This window comes from Oryzias latipes, chromosome 4, assembly GCF_053564925.1.
Source record: "Oryzias latipes strain Hd-rR chromosome 4, Olatipes_Hd-rR_3.1".
Taxonomy (NCBI): domain Eukaryota; kingdom Metazoa; phylum Chordata; class Actinopteri; order Beloniformes; family Adrianichthyidae; genus Oryzias; species Oryzias latipes.
The window spans coordinates 11,973,724-11,996,750 of record NC_136240.1 but is presented as its reverse complement, the minus strand read 5'-3'; the positions used below and the strand labels follow the sequence as shown (position 1 = coordinate 11,996,750).

The 23,027-nt window shown below is 38.8% G+C and overlaps 1 protein-coding gene across 50 annotated transcripts in view; it reads left to right on the top strand.

The window, feature by feature from the left end:
* The window catches only part of adgrl2a (adhesion G protein-coupled receptor L2a), a 264,519-nt gene that overhangs the window by 221,852 nt on the left and 19,640 nt on the right, over positions 1 to 23,027 (top strand). For 18 of the 50 annotated variants that reach the window (XM_078945802.1, XM_078945805.1, XM_078945804.1 and 15 more), the window contains exons 5-13: positions 2,869 to 2,883; positions 3,960 to 4,760; positions 17,042 to 17,338; positions 18,006 to 18,109; positions 18,888 to 19,073; positions 19,994 to 20,032; positions 21,786 to 21,969; positions 22,579 to 22,701; positions 22,784 to 22,989. In XM_078945802.1, coding sequence (XP_078801928.1) covers positions 2,869 to 2,883; positions 3,960 to 4,760; positions 17,042 to 17,338; positions 18,006 to 18,109; positions 18,888 to 19,073; positions 19,994 to 20,032; positions 21,786 to 21,969; positions 22,579 to 22,701; positions 22,784 to 22,989 — 1,955 coding nt within the window. The remainder of the gene's footprint in view (positions 1 to 2,868; positions 2,884 to 3,959; positions 4,761 to 17,041; positions 17,339 to 18,005; positions 18,110 to 18,887; positions 19,074 to 19,993; positions 20,033 to 21,785; positions 21,970 to 22,578; positions 22,702 to 22,783; positions 22,990 to 23,027) is intronic. The other 32 variants (XM_078945808.1, XM_078945807.1, XM_023954173.2 and 29 more) reach the window with 5 other exon arrangements.

The window sequence follows — 23,027 nt, the reverse complement described above, 5'->3', positions numbered from 1 at the left end:
TTCAACCATTGGCCAATAGTACCTTTGGTTTGAAACCTTCAAATATTTAAGTGTACATTGTGTTCCAGTACATCTTAGCTCTTTTGGTAAACAGTGTAGCAGTGTAGTCTGTTTGTACAGACCAAAATTGACCGTAACATGACCAGACCAGACCCGCATGTCTGATTTTTCTCAGATATGCCATTGACAAAAAGGCAAACAAAATATTCTTGGAAATTTAAGGGCAATGGTCAAATTGATGCTGTTTATTCTGGTTACTTTCCAGCAGACTTGTAATGGAAGCCTGCTGAAAGAACTCAAGAAATGATTTAAAGTCATGTGATTTATCTATGGCTACCACAGAGAGTTTGGGTATCTGTCAACAAAAGTTTCATTCATGCACCTTCCAATAACCTTTTAACTTTCTTTTTTTTTGTCTTTTTAATGGGTTACATCATTATAGAAGATATTTTTGTTTGTGCTGTTGTCAGAAAGTGATAGACAGAAAAAAGACAGGTGTCAAATTAAAGGAAAAAAACAACCAAGATGTTGGACTGGTGACAGAATTCTAAACAAAGAGTCCAGTAATACTTTTTTTAATCACTGCTTCTTAGGGGGCTGGACTTTTATGTAGTATTTCTGTTCTGCTGTTCACCTCCTGAAAAAGTTGAAATCTTTTTGGCATTTTTTACATTCCTTCAAGGCAAAAGTAATCATTGGTCTTGTGTTCAAACACTTCACAGTCTGCAAAGGTTAACATGTATGTCTAATAGGAAGGATAAAATGCTTAAAGCACACCTTCTAAATCAGTTTTAGGCTGAAATCTCATGAGCTGCAACATGTGATTCACAATGAAGGGTGCGATGTTAGCAGCTATGAAATAAGCCGAACTGTTCACTTTTCACAGAGGTGGTAGGATTAGGTTTCTGCTGTTTCCCATATGAGCTCAAATCAAGGACATTTTTTTAATCTGTTTGTTTTTTTAATTTGTAGAATAACCTTACATAAATTGTACAGTAATACGAGATTAGCACTTAATTTGGTGAGATTTACTGTCGACATCATTACACAAATGTGTGAGGACATGCACAGAAAAAAAAATGAAATCAGTGCATTTTGACCAGGGACAAAAGGCCAGCTGGTCAGTCATAGAATTCCAACAACATAAATCTATTAGGCAATTACACCTAATGTGCCAGTGTGCACCACAGAGTTTGTCTCTGCAGAACACAATAACCATAATGAATGAAACAAATGCGCTCAGTATAAATCTATGTTATTTATTTCTACTGTGGAACTTATTATGAACAGTTTGTCATCCTCCTAAATGGATGACCTTCCATATAGGGGGTCAATTATTCAGGCATGCATTTCCTCTTAATAAAAAAACAAAAGGGAAACATTTCATTAAATTGATTACAAATAAAAAATTCTTATCAATGTTCCTGGAGTATGTTAAAAGACAAAAAGAAGTTTGGACACTTGCACAAAAGAGCAATTGTGTCAGCACAAATGAATCAATAAGATTAAAAGATCACAGTGTCTGTGGGCAAACGTTGTCGGTCGGTTTGCCAAATGCTGCTTAAGCAACAGTTTAAATTCGACATATTTACACAAAGGGAGTTTTTTTTTTGCTCTTTTTGAAACTGGCACTGCATTCCCATATTTGTTTTTGTAACTAAAAATGCAGCCGAAGTACATTAGATTTATAAACAGCTGTGCAGTAAAGGCGCTAGGGGGGCCCCGTGTGTGGGGGGCTACCTAGTGGGTAATTGCTAATGGGCATTCGAAGAAAAAAAAGTAGATAACTGATTAAAACGTCCAGAATTTATTGACATTGAACTGCCTGTGTAGTCTTAGGCACCTCCCCAGTGCATACCTGTTTGTAGATGGTTTCTTGTGCTCCAGCTTTAGATATTTGCTAAAGACAAATTCCCAATAAGACGCCGCTTATATAAATTAATCTAAATGCAGATAAATATGATAGTCAATCTTCTGAGGGAACAATCATTGTGATTAATGAAAATAACTTCAGGCCACATATTGTAGATGTTTTTTCCTATCATTTTAACATGTATTTAGCATCAGCAGACCGCTCAACATCTTCCAGAAATACCTTATAGTGTTATTAAATCTTAATTACTAATCTGCCGCATGTGGCACACCTGTTTTGATCTTTTTTGTTAGTAATTTGTTTTCTCTTTGATTTGTCACCTGTCTTTATCCTACTTTATTTTAAAAAGAAAGAATAAAAATGTTTTTTTTCTGGTTTGTGGTGGTGGATGGATCATAAAAAGCTACTAAAAGGTTCTAAATTACTCTGGGTTTCTAAAATGAAAAATTTGTAAATTCGAAATTAGTGGTATGGTAATCATAGTTATGGGCTATGAAGACTTTGAAACCCAGAAAAACAAGCAATTAACCAGCAGCCTTTAAAATATATCTTTATGTTAGATTTTTATAGGATGAATTGCTGTGTTCTACCTAAATTGCTGGCATATATCATTAAAAATGTATTTTATTTGAAGAAGTTTAACAAAAAAACAAATTCAATCAATAAGTTTGCACATTAATGTGTTGTTAGAGAACAAAATCCATCCATCACTGTGATACAAACCAATGTTGACAGTCAGATTTCTACGAATAATCATCACCATGATTGTGAGCAGACCATGTTTCATGTGCTATCTAACCACTTTTCAACTACAGGACCTTAACAGTTCTGTCATCTTTCTCCCGACTTTCTTGCTTTATTAGGTGTACCCGTCTTTTTTCATGTTTCATAACATGTTGCTGCATTTGTGATCATAGCGATGACAGTTAATTCATATTAATCTCTTTTTTTTCCCTTGGACCCCCTTTCATTCTCTCGTCCAACGCTTAAAATAGAAGTGGAGCAAAAAGGTAAATAACAGACACGATCCAAACCCTAGCTCCTTGTTTTGTGGCATCTGGTTGTAAATTACCTATTTTCCCATGGTGGCCTCTACAAACACATTGCAGACGTTTCCTTTCCGAACACCCCAAATGTCACATTAGCAGCCAGATCTACAAGGGAAGCAAGACTGGCCATAAAAAAGACAGCACAAGCAGCCAAACGATCTAAATGGGGGTGTATTGGCTGCAGTCCATAGGGACATCCTCTTCTCATTCTCCCTTGATGCTTTTGCTACTCAGCAGAATCTCATATTGCCTGGCTTTCAAACCCTTTCCCATAGCATGCCATGGTAACAATGTTTCTTGGCCCTCGTTTCAAGCTATTTCTTTCAACTGTCTTTTCTACTATCACTATCTCCACCCCTCTTCTTTCCATTATTCTCATCTGACCACTTGCTTCTCTTGTCTGTGTTGGTTCTTATGCCTCCTATACCTCAAAGCAACAACCAAAACACCTCAAGAAAGAACTCTTAAATGCTAATGGTTGTAACATTTGCACCCCTCCATAATGACAAGTTCCTCTGGTATAAAACTCTAGAACGGTGCTGTAACCGAGACACATCTAACACAACCGAGACACATTTTGCCGATTTCTCTGACTCCTCTCTCATAACCTCTCCCGTCTGTTGCCAAGTGACTTTAGTTGGCTGCATTATTATTTATTTGTTTATTTTCATTTGTTTACAGGACCAATACTATAAGTTTTGTTTTTTATTATGTTATCCTTCCTTTGTTTTCTATTCAACAGTTTATGTCTGAGGTACCAATTTCCTTTTCTTTTTTTCAGTCTACGTCACATACTTGATTGATTCATTATCTTTCTATGCACAAAACAAAATTCTTACTCAGCTTGTAAATATTGGCTGTATTTGAAAGTTGTGTTTTGGCCACTCAGTAATATGTGTTTGTCCTCACTTTTATTGGACAACCTATAAAACAAAATGAAGACGCTAGGGATTTTATCTGTAATACATTTTTTTTATGTTTCATACATCACATTTTAATCTTGTCTGTTTCTCATTCTACTCTTCTCCCATTACTAGTTTTTCTTTGTCCCGGGACTCTGAAAGCTGTCGGTGATCCTTCCTTTCTGTTTGAAGCGGAGCAACAAGCTGGGGCCTGGTGTAAAGACCCATTGCAAGCTGGCGACAAGATCTACTTCATGCCTTGGACTCCTTACAGAACAGACACTCTAATTGAGTATTCCTCCCTGGATGATTTCCAGAATTCTCGACAAACGATCACCTATAAACTACCACACCGTGTGGATGGGACGGGATTTGTAGTCTATGACGGTGCTGTGTTTTTCAACAAGGAGCGCACCCGCAACATTGTGAAGTTTGACCTCCGAACTCGAATTAAAAGCGGTGAAGCGATCATCAATAATGCCAACTATCATGACACTTCACCGTACAAGTGGGGAGGTAAAACAGACATTGACCTGGCAGTGGATGAGAATGGGCTTTGGGTGATCTACGCCACAGAGCAGAACAACGGCATGATGGTGATCAGCCAACTGAACCCCTACACACTCCGATTTGAAGCCACATGGGAGACCACCTATGACAAACGCTCAGCCTCCAATGCCTTCATGGTTTGTGGAGTACTCTATGTGGTCCGCTCCACCTATGAAGACAATGAAAGCGAGGTCAGCAAGAGCCTGATCGATTATATTTACAACACCAAACAAAACCACGGGGAATATGTTGATATCCACTTTCCCAACCAGTACCAGTACATTGCAGCTGTGGATTATAATCCCAGAGATAACCAGCTCTATGTTTGGAATAACTTCTACATTCTGAGATACAACTTGGAGTTTGGCCCACCAGATCCAGCTCATGGTAAGATTGGACATGCAATTCCCATGCAGACAATATTCTCACTTTTTTTCTTCTTTGCCCAAAAGGTAATTTTAGTTGCTGTCAAGTTCACTTTGCTATTCCTTTGGTATTCTCCATCTTTGTGTCAGGTGTCACAGCTGAGTGATTTTTAATTTAGAATCTAATATGTGGTAGATATGTTATGGGAAGTTTTTGAGTGCTGGAAAGCATCTTGTGGGGTGAAGTAAGCACAGGCTCTTTGGTAAACAACACTTCAAAGCCATTTGCTGCAACAGAAGGGATCAGTAACTAGGGGATTTGAGGAGGTTTACCATTTTTGCTTTCTCTCAGTACCTTGCACAGAGGCTCCAGGGGGCCACTGTCTTTTTTTCTAGTGTGGGAAGACAGGGAGACAGACAAATATAATCTTGTGTCTGGAAACATACATTCTTGGATAGGTGCAAAGTTTGACCTGGGGTGAAGTTTAATCATCCCCCGACTGATGCTCCAACTCTAAACTTCATCTGCTAAAACCAGAGGATTCTAGGTTTTCACTCAGAAAAAGGTACCACATACAAATGGTAGGAAGATCAATCATTCGGGGTCATGTCAGCTGCATTTTTTTAATTTAACACTCAAGAGGTAACGCAGAGCCTGGCCTAGACCTGCAATAGCCCTTGCACTGAGAATATAATAACTCTAATTATTCTAATCCCTCTCTACACCAAGAGTTCTAAGTCCTAACTAATTCTCAGCACAGTCAGGGATGAGCCACAGAGGTCAAGCAACTTTTCCACAGATTATCCTGGAGCTCAATAGTTATTAATGTGTTGGATTGTTCGCTTTGGTATCGATAATACATGGGCTAAGGCATCTAAATTGGGTTCAGCTACTGGAATTGCATTAGTATGAGCAGAAAAAGGCTAGTTGTTGTGATGAAAATATCCAGGTTTCTAAGCAGAAGTAAAATTTATTAGACTTAGTGCAACATCTAAGTTATTAGTACTTTCAATGTTAACAGACGAGCATAGAGATAGTAAAAATCAAGCTGTTTATTTTCAAAATAAAAGATAGAGAAAAGCAATGTTTGACATTTTTCCCTTATTCCAAATAGATCATAATAGAACTAAGACAGCTCTATTTTTTAACTCTGGAAATATGGATTCTTCCATGTACAAGCAATTACACTTAATTGACTTGTTCGTTTTTTTTAAAGGGCACTGATCATAGATAGCAAAGTCCGATAAGTTTGAAGGATTTCCATTGAAAAAGCTCTATAATCTAATTATTTGTGAACATTGTGCTCAAGAACATAGAATATTTTCTGCTCAGTAAGTAAATACCAGCATTCAACTTCCTTTCCTATTTGTTTTCAATCACAAACTACCTGACATACTGAATTTGGTCTTTGGAGCAAACACTTATTTTAACGTCAACAAGAAATCTCTTCTCTTTTCTTGACAAATGAGACAAGAGTCTGGCCCTGCTGCTGACTAATGTATGTGGAGCTTAAGTCGATGAGAGAAAGGGAAAATGGTCCAGGATGATCATCAGGATGTCAATAAACTTGTCCTCCCACTTGGCTGATGTTGACACATAAATGATGGCAGTTTTTTCGGCTGTCACAGAACGCCCTCTCTCTGATATCTTGATGCCAGTTTCTTTAGATGCTTCACCGAGCACTGAAACAAACTATCAACATGCCTTCTCTTTTGGTAAAAGCTGAATGGTTTTGGAGTGATGATAAAAAAGGAAAAACATTTTAGTCTTACAAACTAAAGGCAAAGGCTAAGGTCACACATTTAGAAACACTCAGTGTGCACAAAGAGCGTTATTGATGTCCCTTTTAGACTTTTCAAGTAAACAAGTTTAAATATACAGCCATAATTGCATGTATTTAAATTAAAGCTGCTTTTTTTAATAACAAAACAGGTTTTAAAGATCCACTCCAATATAAATTACGTTTCTAACATGTTTTTGTGGCATTTTACTGATGATGTAGGACACATATCAAGAAAGTTAGGCTCAAACTTGCATTTCTGTATTTCTTTGTTTAAATCAGGAATCCGAAGCAGACGGAAAATCCTAACCCCAACCGTTTAACCCTTGTGCTATCTTAGATGACCCCACCCTCACATTGACGTGTTCTCCCTACCATGACAAAGGTGGATAAAGGTGGAAAGATTTCATGTTCATCCATGGACACCAGTGAGGTTCACAAATCATTGAAGAAAAAAGGTTTAGCCCACTGTCTAGTGGGTCTAGATGACCCAACTCCCAATGTCAAAGTGCCTAGGATAGCACAAGGGTTACAAGAGACTATTTGTTACATAGAAAATATGCTGGGTGGGCCGCGAGCTCCCTGCTCTGCTCCATTCTGATGCATCCACATGCAGACAAGGAGATCCATGTTTGTCTTTGTTTTCCTCGTCTGAGCTGGCATCTGGTTTAAAACTATGCGTCTGGATAGCTCCGATATTGCTTCCCATTTTTGTTGCACCCTTAATGACTTGGAGTGTGAAGGGCCGTAAGCATGTGAACAGAGACCTGTCAGTACGAGGGCAGAATTGCTCTAAGCCAACAGTCCCGGCCACAACACAGGCATATTTCTAATGAACTCCTGCCACCCTGCAGAAATTATGTTCTAGAAAACGACACAGGTTTTTTTATTTGGCTTAAAAATCATAATTATATTTAAAAGAACACTTTTACAGTTAATGAAAAGACAATCAGAGTGGGTCTTTAAGTATTTGCAACAACACCATGAAATACCTTTAATTGTAAAATAATGACCTTAACATTTGTCCATAATTTGTAGTTTGAGGACCCAAATACAGCAGACATGTGATGGGAACTTAGTTTGAGAAAGAATCTATGCATGACAAAGAACAAACCGTACGCCTAAATGTAAAAATGAAACCAGAACATAAGGGTGTGAAGACTAGAGGATCTGGCAGTGATGAGCTGAAAGCCAAGCTCTTAAATATACTCGGGGTAAATATTTAACACAAAGCAGCAGATTTGAAGAAAGTAGCAGGAAATATTAAAATAACCAAGAGCAAATAAAGCATGGCTTAGTTTAAGAAAAATCTATCAAAAATCATCAAACTTTGCAACGATTGTTTCCTAAACGTCTTGTGGTTTTTAAGGTTAAACACTGCTTTCATTACCAAGGCCCAACTAATGAAACCTTTCAAAGATCACATCACTTGTTATGGAGGATTGTTCACGGTTCATTCATTACTTTTCCTGAAAGAAGCTGTTTTTCTTTCACATTTTCCCCAAGTACATTTGAAAGCCTGCACAGAATGAGTAAGCAGTGTAATTGTTGAGAGAGACATTGATGTACGTATTTCCAATGCACAGAGCCGCTTTTGCTCCTCTGTTTTTCCTAAGTGCCCAGACAAGTACTGTAAATTACTTGATTTGTTTCAACATTAAATGTAAAAAAAAACATCAAAGTGAAGTCAAAAGAGTGTCTGACAGACAGTTGGGTTCCCGTCAACTCCAATAACATTTCTCATGTAGAGGCAAGATCATCTCATGTAGGATTATACAAGAGTGGATGGGCTGCATCCAGCACTGCAGCTCCTTTGAAAGTGGGCATTAAATGGGTCACTAAGTCCCTTCTGTTGGCTTTGACTAGCAGCCCCATAATCCACTCATTTAACCATGGCTTTGTGCGTGTTTTCCTTTTGCCATACAAGAGCTCATAAAAAGACACATTTTTTTGTTGCATGTTGTTGGGAAAACGAATAGAGTGACTTAAATTAGGTATTTCCAGACGAATCTCACCAAGGGCCCACTTCTAGACAATTCTTTCACCCTCAAATCACTTAGTAAGCATCACCAAAATTTATTTTTGACCAAAACCATGCACAAAAAGTCTCTGAGGCTACCTTAATAAGACAATATGAACCTTGTATGCATTTTATTTATTTACAAAACAGCCCTTTGGACCAAAGCTGTCGGTGCTGCACAACCTGAGTTAACAACCACACAAATCAAGAGCGTCTTTGTATTGCTCAAATTTCAATCAGGAAGAACAAACAAATTTGCCAATGGGTATACAACACAGAAAACGAGTCAATTTGTAAAAAATTATGAGCTACAGTTGTCTAACATGATCCGCCAATTAGCTTACAAAACTCTGCATGTGGTCAAACACCCCATAGTTTGTATTTTCTGAAAGTGCTTTGCAATGCAAAAATGTTCGGCTCCTACAGTTGCATGCGACTCATATGCATAAGCAGCAACTCAAGAGGGCTCTATCTCTTACAGTCTTATGAATATACAGTTCGCTAATAAGCACCAAAATGATTCATACCTGACTCTTCTAACACTTACTTGGTGGTTGACTTAAGCTACGACTCTGTCCATTATAAGTCCATCACAAAGGGACCTCTCACAAAAAGCCTCCACATCAAACTTGGTTATTTATGACTGTTATAATCCATATAAATCCAAATTTTACCAAGAAAGCCTGATTTTTTAAAATGCATTAATAACAGCTTATATTAGTGACCATGTTGGCTAAAGAATCTGATATTTTACAGCATATACAGCGTAAGAACAGCCCATCATATGAACTTTAGGCGAAATGTCTCCTCTAAATATTTGCATTCATGATCTTGTTTTTTGTGCTTTAAAACAAACCAGCAAAACACAGAAAATACTACAGCCTCAAAAATAATACTGCAACTTCTTTAAAACGTTAAAAAACATTGAGACAAAGGTAAAAGAAACAAAATCAACGACCACAAAACTCCTTCAGAAATAAATAATGGCAAGATTCTCCACTTTTATTTGCTCTATAACAATTTTAGTAAAAGCTTATTAAAATTATTGTAAATTTTTGATTGACCATGAGATCATTTCACATTTCTTTTTGCTTTAACAGTTCCAAATACATGCTTTAACAAAATATATAAAGCATTCTTTTATTTTAATATTTAGAAATAACAGTGATACGTTTGGCTTTAAAGTGATTTAAAATTGGCGTCAGAGTATTTTTTTTTTAAACCCATGTCAATCTTTTTTTAGGAGACCTTATATTTATCTGAAGTTTTGTTTTACAAGAATACATGCTTCACTATCAATACACAAGAAATGCTAAAAGCGGACCAGTTATTTATCTTGTAATGCATTTAAAGTGAAGATAACAATCAACTTTTGACTTTTTTTTTTTAGGCAGAAAATATTTTGGCACTACTTTACTTAAAAACTGATTTTTTTTGTAATGTTTGCCTTTTATAAGTTGATTTGGCTGGAAATCATCTACCGAATAAATAATAATAAAAACATTAAAGGAAAATGCAGATTTTACCATTTTTGCCAACATTACAGCCAGATAATGCTTGCAGTCACACTAGGAGGTAGCTGATGAAAACAACTTATTTTTGCCATGGCAAAACCTTCTGAGTTTCAGATCGTTGTGCATTGCTGTGTTCGTGCTTAAAACACTGCTTTTACTCTACACACTACTGCTAACCTGATTCCATAAAACAGGTAGACTTTGATAAAGCACATTTTTTATGTGTGCATGCATACACAGATCATCAAATGAATTATGACCTCAGCCTTGGTACAAGAACACAGATGGTGCTAAAAATGTAGAACTTCAAACTGTAAAACCTGGTAATGGACATCTTTTTAACTCTATACCTGCAACATACTGCTGTATGTTGTATTTAAATATCTTTATACCCTGTTTTTTTTTTTTTTGGATTTTCTATTTAAGAAGTTATTTATTAATAAATGCTCCCTTAATTTCCTGTCCTGGATTCATGCTAAAGCCAAGGCTAGACTGCTTAAATAATGCCTGGTGGGAGCATTGCACTCTAAATGACTAGATTTAATTAAATTTTGAGCTTTGCCTCGTGGGAAACTAAAAACACATTTGGACTTGGATGGTCATCACGGACATGAAACTTCATAATCGCTCTGCTTAGTTGTAACTTCCAAAAAAAGGGCTGGAACTGTTCTGCTGATAACATTTTTTTCTTACCCTCAGAAAACCCCTTTTTTTGTTTGTAAGAATTAAAACTTTTTCCCATTTCAACTTTTCATCTTGGAGTTTGAATTTGCTCTGAAACATTTAGATGGGAAATTTATTTACATCTTTTTACTGGCTTATCACTTACTGACATAAGTAGAAAAAAAAACAATTTTTAAATATTCAAAAAATTGGAAAAGATTTATCTTATCAAAAGTAAAATTTGCTGTTATACTATTTATAAATATCCTCCAGGAGCCATTTAGTTTAAGCTTGGAGACATTTTTTGCTTTGGTAGGATGTTATGGGAAGTAAGACCACTCTGTTTGCCAGTTTCTATGTACTATACTCCCACATTCTGAAATCACTATCAAGATCCTTCTGGTCTGATTCTCTGTGATGATATAAAAGAGGAATTTACCAGGGTTCATAAAAGATAAAAAGAGACTTTGTCTCAAAGTGTTTATGATCAAGTTCTAGCATGAATCCCTAGCATCCAGTTCTTGAGCAACCAAAGGTTATTCAGTGAATGAGGTCAGCTGGTCCCATGTTTCTTGTGAAATCTGACCGTGATCTTTGCTGTTCTCTCAGTGTAAGACATTGCAGCCAGTTGTCAGAACCAGATAGGAAAGACCAATTCACACAATGTTTTCTCATGATCCCAAGACAGTTATCATTTTTATTGGAATGCCTGAAAGCTTCAATTACACTACTGTATTGACTGTGGCTAAATAATCTCCACTGAGTACATCGAAGCATGTTGGCAGCAGAAAACCTGATGTTAGGATTAAAAAAAATGTCATTTAGAGTTTGCTTGCATAAAACAAAAGGTTTGAATATATTCAGACTTGGAGCCAGCAGGTCCAGAGTTCTCTTGTTTGATAACAACCAGACTGTGAAATAAGTTAAATTAAAAGAATTGTTAGTCCAGCATCACAAAAGCCTTCTTCAAGCCTTTCAGCGAAATTTATTTCACTGATCTTAATTATTGAGTCTCTGAGTGTCTGTGTTCCTCCGTGCACACGTGGGTGAGTGTTTATGCTACTTAGTTGCACTTTTGTGTGTAAATTGAGTATGCATGTACATTTCATACATTTGAGAACTCTCAAACATGAGCTGTGAGTGACTACCCTCATGTCTGCACAGCACGACATTTCAGTCTGCCTGGCACGCTTGGAGTTAACACTTGAAATTTGAGGCACGTACAGCATAAAAAAAGCTGCAAGTAGGAAAAAGAAAATAAAGCGGGCAGTAGGGTGGCAGCTGCTGTTGCTGTTTCCTGTGCTCAAGGATCCTTTTGCACGTAGAGTTGTACATAAATGTGTACATGTGTTTATACTTACACCTGTGGTTGTGTCACCTGCCTTTCCCAGTCCATGTGAATCCATGCATTTGTATGGCAAGGGAGCGAAATACTGGAGACAGCAGTAAATAACATAATCCAGCTATTAGGTTTTGTTTCCTAACATAAAGGTGTACACTGAATGCACTTCAAAAGCATGTGGCTCATGGGAAATTATAAGACTTTTCACTCAGCTTTCTTCGCATTTATTGCTGGCACGCAAGCAATCATACATTGTGTTCCCTGCAAAAGGCAGCACAGAGTGAAAGACGTATAATCCAATTTCCTTTGTGTCATTGTCATAATTGGTGGATATTGAAATGTATCACAAATGTATTGAATCATCACAAGACTGCATATTCAAAAACAGCTCAATTTCCATATGAACTTAGATACAAGGCTGCATCTGGAAAGGATAGAATTACAGTAGATCTTTGCATGACACATAAGTAATTCAGTAGCATTAGCAGAGAGAATAATTCTCTTTTTCCAGCAGTTCAACACCTTAACTCAATTAACCCATGATCTATATCAAATGCCTAGAAAGCGATTGTCTACTCATTTATTTTCACTTCACGGGATTTCTCGAGGTCTTCCTACAAAAGGCCAAACACCTTTGTAAGGCAGAAACAGACCTTGGCTCGTTAACTTTTGCTATTCCTCCTTCATTATCATGTGATTACCACTAAGAGGCCACATTTCGGGGTACAAAAGACACTAGTCGTTACCTTTGCACAAAGTAATTCTCCCACAGAGATGTGAACAAAGAGGTAAATCTCAGAAGAAGCCTCGTCTCACATCATCATCATGAGATTATTCCACGAAAGAGCCGAGGAGAGAGGAGGGCATGTGGGAAATCAAATGATTCTTTTAACTTTTTATGCGTTAAATTGTCTGAAGCAAATCCCAAATGTGTGTGTCCCCCACCATCATTTCCTCCTCCATCGCAAAATAAACAGCACCTTATAATGTGTGTGAAACATTATCCCGATGAACAGCCGTGCAATGTCTACCGAAAGTGAAGCCATTAAGCATAATATAACAGAGACGCTTGCTGTCGGTTTCCATTTGTCACCCTGACACGAAGACTCAGTCCTGGTGCAGTCTCATCTTGACTTCATGTGAGGATGTTTGTTGGGTTTATGTGTTCCTGGTTTGCTCCTGTACACATCTGCATGTGCCTTCCCTACACCTGATGAGCCTTGCTTCTTGTCCCCCATGTGCTTGTCAAGGATCCCAAACCTAAAATTCCCGTGGTTAAAAAAACTGAGAAACGCAACAGAGAGTGGGTGTTGAATCACACATGGAGGTTATATGAATAAGTCTGTCCTGTCTATCACCAACGCTGTGGAGAATATCGGTCTTTGCACTCACACTCTGTGACAGATAATTGAAGTTTCCCCTTGGGCTGAGTACGCCAAAGATATTATAATCAAGTCTCGTGTTCTGCTTCCTGCAGCACAATCCAAACGTGGATCTTACTCCTTTTATCAATCAAAGGCAAGTTAACAAAGAGAAGTATTTGATAGTGTCACACAAGTTCCCTAATTTTGCTGAAACAAATATGTTGTTCTTAAAGCAGAAATTAAAAGTGAAAATTGGTCAGTAACAGCAAATCAATGCCCCTCTGCTTGGAAGAATCCATCTAGACTTTTATGTGAAGAAAGAACAACCTGAGGGGAGTCTTCACTTTAATACTCACAAGTCAATTCTGCCCAGCTTTCGTTGGATTAAATCAAAACAAGCTGTTGCATAAAGGTAATCGTATTATTTTGTTGGTGGCAGGATTATGGATTGACATTCCACATAAGAACAGCAGCGGTCAGAGAGGCAGCTTTGTTTATGAGCACATTTCAATTGAGAACTGTAGCCTACATTCACATTAGCCTCTTTTTCACACAGAAAAGAGGATTACTTTGCATCATAAACATGTCATTGAAGCCCCCAACAGGATTATTTTATCCCTTTTTATTTAATGTGGTCTGATCTCATTAATTGGGCTATTTCAGGTACAGCTGCATTGGTCCAGTCTGCATTCAGGTCCAGACGAGGAATTTGTGTCACTGCTAGCACAGCTTTGTGTTTTCCCAGACTGTTCCTGTTGCAAACAGAACACTAAACTCATCATATCAGCCAGGCGTGACTGAAGCCCTGTTGAATGAAGGTGGGAAAAAGATGCAGTTGTTAGCTGAAATGCCAAAGGAATGTCCTTTTTCATAGCACATGCCTCTGATTTATTGGCTGTAGTTGTGAGCGCTTTATCTTAAATCATGTTGCTGAACAGCAATTTGTTTTCATTTTACCTCTGTCTGAATTCTAACCCTCAACCCCTCGACACCACCTCTGTGGAGCCTGCAATCTTATCCTTCACACTTAGGAGACGTGTAAAAGGTCCCACAGTAGTTTGGGAATCCTGCCGAGAGGACATAAACTATCATTCTCAATACTTTAACCCCTTCATGCCACATGTGCTAATTTGCAACAGATCATTTAAAGGGCCTTTATCATGCAAAATCAACTTTTTTGAGCTCTTAATTGTATTAGAATCTTAATTCTTAATTGTGATGTGCTGTCAAATATATGCTAAAAGCGCACATGGGAACATGAGTTCCCTAAAAGAATGTGCCCATCCAGCAAGCGGTGTAAATCTCGCAAATCTTGCTCCAGGCTTTTTCTTTCAGAGCTCTATTCCGATTTATGAAAGACTTGTTCTCATAATTCCATCGCCACAAATGGTAATAATTCATTTCTCCTCCATGAACAATTTTCAAACAGTTGGCAGTTTTGTAAATGAAAAGGGATGCCACTACCAGATACAAGTCCCTGATTGGCCGAACTCCAATGGCCATATGTTTTGTATATATAGTCCAGAAAAGGTCGTAGAAACTTGCGTAGCGATGTTTGAATATTTGGACGCAGAAGCCTGAAATGTGCATATTTTAGTGTTTGAATAGACTATCTATGGAAAGTGGTCGCTTGAACGCACTTTGCCAAGCTTTCAGTGGAATTTGGCTGCTTTTTCGCCTATTTCCAGCTTTCTCCATGTACCTGACATTCTTCACAGCTATTTTTCTTCTCTTTTTTTTTAATGAAGGCACTTAACACTGACCTTTGAATCGTGGTAAGGGAGCTGACTTAAATGATCTGTCTTCAACCTTTTGGAATCTCCTCAGTTAGTTAAACAAGATGAAGGATTAGAAGGCTATTATTGCGGGATAGGCATTTCACCCAAGCAGCTGAACGAGCAGAGGTTGGGTCTCGGCTGCCGTGACGGGCTGCTGCTGAAGAAAACTGTTACGTTTAAAGAAGCAAGTAGGGTAGAGATGACAGGAAAGAAGGATGCAGCCAGCCAGCCAAATCTGCCTTCAGCCCATTGTCACAACAGACAGTCAGCTGTGTACACTGTCATGTTGTATGTGTGTGTGTGTGTGTGTGTAATTCTTTTTGCCCACAACAGGAGGGAGCACACAGAGTCATCTCCTCTGGTCAATAGAGCCTAATTCGCCACAGGTAGCAGCCAGCCTCAAAGGCGATTTCTCTTTAGCTCAACTGTGCTGAAGCCTTTCATCCACACCGTGGGGCCTACACTGATAGTAACAGTTGTGCGGGTGTGTTGGGGAGGGTTGTGGGTTTGCTATCAGCCAGACCTATTATCCAATGGAGGAAACAGAGATGGAGGCGTTGTTGCCTGGGGTCTGTCTGCATCTCTTCCAGTCCACCTGAAGACAGAAACTGTCCTCTCACTCTTCAGATGGGTCCCGCTGTTTTTAAGTCTCCTTGTCATCGTCTTTCCGATTTTTCACCACCTCCCGCATGTGCTTTGTCCTGCATCTATCTCTGAGTCCCGCTTGTCGTTCTACCTCTGTAGCACTCTGTGTCTTTTTCTTCTTCCCGCAGGCTGTACTGCTGAGAATAACTGTGTTTTACTCAAGCAGTGTAACGGCACCTCTTCACATTCTCTGCATGCTCTACAGGCAGCCTAATGGAGGAAATCAGAGTACTCAAACACGATTAGATTCAGTATGCACATCACATTCCAATCAGAGCTACTTTGATTGATGTAGCTTATCCTGTTAAATTCACCTCACAGTTTTCCTCTCTTTTTTTCCCAGGGTGAGTTACTTTTTAACATTTGCTGGTGTGGAGTGGATTTATTTAAAAAGAAAAGTTTGCATTTATCATGATTTTTTTCTCTGAAACTCCCTTATGTTTGACTTTCTAAAATGTAATAACAGTATTACTCACACTCCTCTCATGTATCTCATAAAACATGGTCCTCTAGCTTTTCCTTAGTGGCTCATGTTAAATGTAAGGAGTGCACTTTTTCTCCTTTTTCTTGAGACCGAGACATATTGTTTTTACCCCGGGCGTTGCATGAGTTACAGCATACCTGTTTTATCAGGGTATGAGTTGTTGGGAGAAACAACCGTTGAATAAATGTGCAGGCACCATGGCTATCCATACAGGTCTGCTGTTGCTCCAGTGGAATTTAATCAGCCATGCCACAGAATCTCCCAGGCAAGAATGATTGCCAGACATGAGGATGTTAGTGTAATTATTGTGTTGTTCGCTTCAGACTGAGTGGCTTGGATAATCTTTAGTCAAAGAGAAAGTAAATATGCTTGTTGCACAAGCACTTAACAGCAATTTAGCCAACCGGGCTCTTTGAAATAAGTATCTTAGTGTTACGAAAGATTGTAAGGGGTCAGTGGTACACGGCATCCAACTATCAGAGGATCAAACTTCCAAACGCTGTTAAAGTATTCCGAACGAGAATTAAACATTATATACACGATTGAGTGGGACACTAATGAGCTGACCTCCCTGTAAAACCACAGGTCAAAGAACTTTCTGGTTGGTGTTTTTCCTTTGCATTTTCACAGGAATCATGGCAACACTGAACTTCTCCACCCCAAGCTGCTCCACTAAACAATGACGCCTCTTAACCTTTTTTTGTCTACGCAGCACCGCCGCTGTCAGAAGTAACCACATCTCTTCAGTCGCAGAGAACAACAACCACCTCTACAACAACCACACCGCACTGGGGTGTGGCCAACACAACCACCACAACAGTGCTGAAAGAGGGCAGCAGGGGAGCGCAGAGGCCGCCTCCCTTGATTCCACAAACGACTTCGCCTCCTGTGCCGGAGTCCTTCCCTTTACCGGAGCGCTTCTGCAAGGCAACAGAGAAACGAGAAATAATGTGGCCTCAGACCCAAAGGGGCATGCTTGTGGAGCGACCTTGTCCTAAGGGAACACGGGGTAAACAAGACTTCCCCTCAGCTCAGAGGGTGGGAGGTTGGGGTGGGGTACTTCCCCTGCTTAATGTGAGCTGAAGCATCTAAAGACACAATGCCTTCATTTGTTTGATCTGATTGACACTTATTTATTTTTATCATCAGCAAAAAGCACTTATATCAAACAATCAATGAAGACAATTTATGATGTCGCTGATTTTAGCAATGTCATTTTTGATAATGATGCGAGTTAGGGATGCGGACATTTACGAGTGCACCCTTACCGTGATCAAACTTCATCAGACACTGAGCTTATTGAGAGAAGAGGGAAAAAAAACCTGTTGCGTCTTAACCGCAAAAGCAGGCACACGGTGTCAAAAATATATTTCCATAAGCAACGCCATCTAAATTAACCTGATTGGTGTTAACAGAATTCAGCAATTTTAAGGTAAATTGCGGGCAACGGTCAGACTGAAGAAACAAAAGAAGATCTGTTTTGGCTGATATTTCTATTCACACGGTTTTGATTTTCCACGTATCACATTTTGATGAATTTGCATGTTGTTTATTGCTTGCCTACACTTTAGTTTGGTCTTGTCTTTTCCTGTCTTATAAATGATTTTATGAGTGAGACAAAAAAAAAGACAGATTTGAAAGAATCAAATCTAAGTTTTCATTTTTCTCTGTTTTAGGCACAGCTTCTTATTTATGTGTCCTTTCTACGGGGGATTGGCACCCAAAGGGCCCTGATCTCAGCAACTGTACCTCTCACTGGGTCAACCAAGTGGCCCAGAAGGTTTGTTGCATTTGAACATTGCTTACTTTCACATCATAGAAGTGGAACACCTTAGATTTAAACTTATGGGAGGGACACAAAAAGTGTCAGCTCTAAAATTAATTCCACTCCTATGAAAATCTGGTTTTTGGTGGTTTTACCTTGTTCTTGAAGCACTTTTTTTATAATGAAGGACATGTTTAATGAAAATTTAGATTAAGACTGCATATTTTAGTATTTCTTTATGCAAATTGTGGTGAATCAGGAGCGGGCAAAAAAAGTAACATTCACGTTTGTCTTCCTTTATTAGTTTGTTGTATTTTGTTAAAGAATCGGAAGAATCAGAATCATTTTTATTGTCATTACAGTAGTGAATTGCTACACAATTAGAGCAGCTTCAGACTGGGAGGTACAAGGGAAAAAAAGAGATTAGTGTGCAAAGATGCAACATAAAAATAAAAATTAAAAGACTATGAGCAAACATATAAAAATAAATATGAAAAAAAGGAGGAGTCAAATTTCCGTTTGGCTATGGTGTCAAAGTGGGCGTTCAATAAAGCAACTGCTTGTGCGAAAAAGCTTTTTCTCAGTCTAGTGGTTTTTGTCATGAAGAACCAGTAATGTTTGCCAGAGGGCAGTGGATTGAACAGAGGCTGATGCAGCGTGACCGGTAGACATCAGAAAATAGATATGACACCTTTTTTAAAGTGTGTCTCTTTTCTATTTTTTTACTATCTTATCATTCAATAATTTCCCTGTCATGTGATCAATAAAGGTTCTCTTAAATGTCCTTAATCAGATCCGCAATGGAGAAAATGCTGCGAACTTAGCCAACGAGTTAGCCAAGCACACCAAAGGGCCCATTTATGCTGGCGACGTCAGCTCTTCGGTGCGTCTGATGGAGCAGCTGGTAGACATCCTGGATGCCCAGCTGCAGGAGCTCAGACCCAGCGAGAAGGATTCTGCTGGACGGAGCTTCAACAAGGTAATTGCAAATGCCAGAAAGCATTTGAAGGGAAAATTATTAAAAGTGTACCTATACAGAAAACCTTTGATAAAAAATGAATCCAATAAGTTAGTTTAAGGGAAGCTGCTTTTTTTTCATCTTGAGACTTTCAACTGGTGTCTTTTTGACATTATTTTTACATGAAGTCAGTGACCAAGAGATTGGTGAGCTCATACTATGACTCATTAAATAGAAAATAATATAAAATGTATTAAAGACCCACTCCAATGGACATTGTGTTGTTGGTGTTTTTAACATGTTCTTTTGGCATTTTTTTCATAATGGAGGAACTATATCAAGAAAATTAAAATTAAATCTGTGTTTTGTAGTATTTCTTTATTCAACTCCTGGTGAATCAATAACAAACAAAAAAATGCAGTTTGAAAATAATCGTATATGTGACGTAGAAAACACAATCGGCAGGTCCAAGCTCATCATTTTGTTGCACCTGTAATGTTAGGTCTGGTTTTTTAGGGCTTCGTAAGCTAGCGGGACAGAGTATAATCAAAGCGATGAGCACAGTTGGTGCTTACTTTGCGCCAACACAACTCGCTGGCAAATTTCTGATAAACTCTTGCCGCTCTGTAAAAGCTCTGTCCTAGAAACCGACACAGGTTTTGTTATTTCGGTTACAAATTCCAACATTATGTTTAAAATACCACTGGAAAAGCTTTTAAAATTGATCATAAGATGATTGGACTGTGCCTTTAATTTTTGTTTTTAATGACTCTATTCTGAGACTTCTACTGAAGCAGATCAGCAGCAAAATATATTTGGGGATCGGATCGTTTATAAAACTGCTCACAGCAGTCCTGGATGTGCATGTTTTCATGCACACTTACAAACATGTGCAAATTACTTGTCTCTGTTTTGTTTTCTCCTCCTTTTCTGATAAAAAGCTTCAAAAGAGAGAAAGGACATGCAGAGCATACATGAAGGTACTGAAGCAATGCTTCTGCCCGCTCTGCTTGCTGCTGTCCCCTCTATCCTTACACAGTTGTATGTGCCCAGCTACACCCCAGCAGCATGTATCTAATGCACTGTCATGTATTCTTTCCTCCTTGTGCTTCCTGTGTTATTTTATTTTTATTTTTTTCTGAGCAGCTTTTTGACACACAGCCATACCCGTTTGCTCTCCAAGTCAAAGAGAAGTCACCTCCGATTAGTGAGGGGAGCTTTTTCTTTTTTTTTTCTTTTTCATATCTCAGTTGTTTTTTCTGTGCAATCACAGGCGCATTATGGTTCATTTTGTCATTTGTTCTGCATTTCCTGTTGTGTGTTTATTGTGTTTGCTCAAGAGTGCACGCCTGGATGCCTAACAACACAACTCGAGCAAACATCCTGTTCTTACATCCCTCTCATTATTCGTTTGATCTGGGATTTGCTGCTTTGTTGCAAAGGTTTTGCTTTTGCTCAGCACAACATCAGACGCCTTTCAATTGCACAAGCTCAGATGTGTTTCATTAGGACATTGTTCTTATTAAGGGAACACACTTGATCCTTTACTGCATGCAAGGAAAAAAAAGAACACAGTTGTCTTTGAATCTAAAGCTGCGTTTGAAAAACTGAATGAGTGGCAATGGAAAAAAAAGTGCTTTTTTTCCTTCCTATCTTATTGTGGGCGGAGCTTCACACAATAGAGTATTTTGTCCTCAAATCTCCCTCTTGTGTCGGGGACATCACCGTCCTTCACCTGTTCCCAGTGCATCCCACACAACCTAAATCTCTCCTTTGGGAGGGTGTTAAAATGGATCGAGTTAATTAGCCCGTCCAAAAATGCGTTCTTCTAAACAAAGCAGGAGAATGAAACAAATAAGTAACAAATTATCTAACAACTATGAGCGTCCATGCCTTCCCTTATTTTTGATTGTAATGATGTGCAGTGAAGCTGCATCAATGTAAATCACAACATTTATTGAGCTAATGACAGCACGAGGGCAGGGTTTGGTGAGTCAGCAGTATCTGACATCTGCCGTGCTTGACACAACCTCACATTAGCTGCACTCCCCCTCATGCCTTCCACCAAAAGTCACCAGCATTGACTGGTTGATTAGACACATTATTTCCTGACATTATCCCCGAATGTACCCGACCCCCAAAGTCATGCTCTGGGGGCTTTGGCTCGTTTTAATGTTTGCTAGAAAGGCTATGGTGTAATATATTATTCAAATTTCCCTGACATTTTTAAAGCTTTATTTTTTGGGGGGGGGGCTGTAAAACTGGTCATAGAGTTGTACATTGAGTGGTGCAATTAGAGAATGTTAATTGAGAACAGCCTTTGGTTCTTTCATCAGGACATCTCTTAATATCCTGTTATCAGACAGGCCTGATGGGCTCAATGCACAGCAAAGTGTCTGCCTCGATGCAACGTCCTTGAAAAAGAAACTGAATCCCCGTCGCTGCTAATGTTCACTTTCTTCCCCACTCGTCGGGTCTACCTTCAAGGTCCACAGCATATAGAAAACATTCATGTACAGTTTACGTCTGGTACTTTATAAAAAATTAAATAAAAATAACCCATCACCTTTTGTTTAAATCCCCTAGACGTAAGCTTCAACACCAGTTTTCATTCATTGACTGTCTGCATGATCTGTATATCTGGGATCTAACCGTTATCATAAATATTATTGTGTAATCTTCCATCTCTTTTGTTGCTGTTGTTGGTTCGTCTGTCTTGGGTTTTTGATGCAGGCCATTGTGGACACGGTGGACAACCTTTTGCGACCGGAGGCCCTAAAGTCCTGGCAGGACATGAACAGCACTGAGCAGACTCACGCTGCCACCATGTTACTGGATACACTGGAGGAAGGGGCCTTTGTCCTCGCTGACAACCTCATGGAACCCGCCATTGTCAAGGTCCCTGCAGATAATATAAGTAAGTAAAGCTGAGTCAGAAAGAGGAAATGACAAGACTTTGAGATCAATGCAAGCTCAGTTAATTTGATTACTTTCCGTTCATTGAAAGAGTCATTTCTGTGATAGGAAAGCAAGGCCGCTTCGTGAAAAACCAATGCTGTTTTCATCATAAACGTTTAGACCCCGAGGGAAAAGAAAAACAACACGCATTAGGTTTAACGAGTCACTTACTGACAAAGTGATGAATATGGGACAATTAAATAGACTGGATTCTCTGATTGTGCATGCTTACTTTATTAATGTATGCATCTAGACCTTGTAACTCTATACATTAATGTGAACATTAGCCTGCTGTGGAGTCAAAAAAACTGTTTATTCAATCTTTTACTCTCTTTATGGGTCTTTAATTGATACACAACAGTTTTCCTTTTGTTTCATCTTTGCAGTTTAGCGATTTACATTGAACAAAAGAAACTATTTCATGATTGGCATATCTTTATTAATTTTTTCTGAAACTCAGAAAATATTTTCCTATTTCCTGCAAAAATGTAACATTGTCCTTTTTCTGCTTTTTGTCATATGTGTTTCTTTTTTCTCAAACCGTTATCTGCTCCCGTCCTCACGGCAGTCCTGGATGTGTACGTTCTCAGCACGGATGGTCCAGTCCAGGACTTTAAATTTCCACAATCAAGCAAGAATGGAATCTCAATCCAGCTCTCTGCCAACACTGTTAAGCTCAACAGCCGAAATGGTAAGTTAAAAAAGAAGTGAAAGTAAATCCTGAAAAGAGACATGCATTCTGCCTCATTCTGATGCCGTCTTCCACTTTGCAGGGATTGCCAAGTTGGTTTTTGTGCTTTACAAAAACCTAAGCCAGTTCCTCAGTACGGAAAACGCCACCATCAAGATGGCAAATGAGGCGTATGGTCGCAACGTGTCTGTGGCTGTCAACTCTGACATCATTGCAGCTTCGATCAACAAAGAGTCGAGCCGTGTATTCATTAACGAGCCGGTGATTTTCACCTTGGAGCACATTGACGTGAGTCTCCCCACAGGAAGGGTCATGTAAAAGAGAAA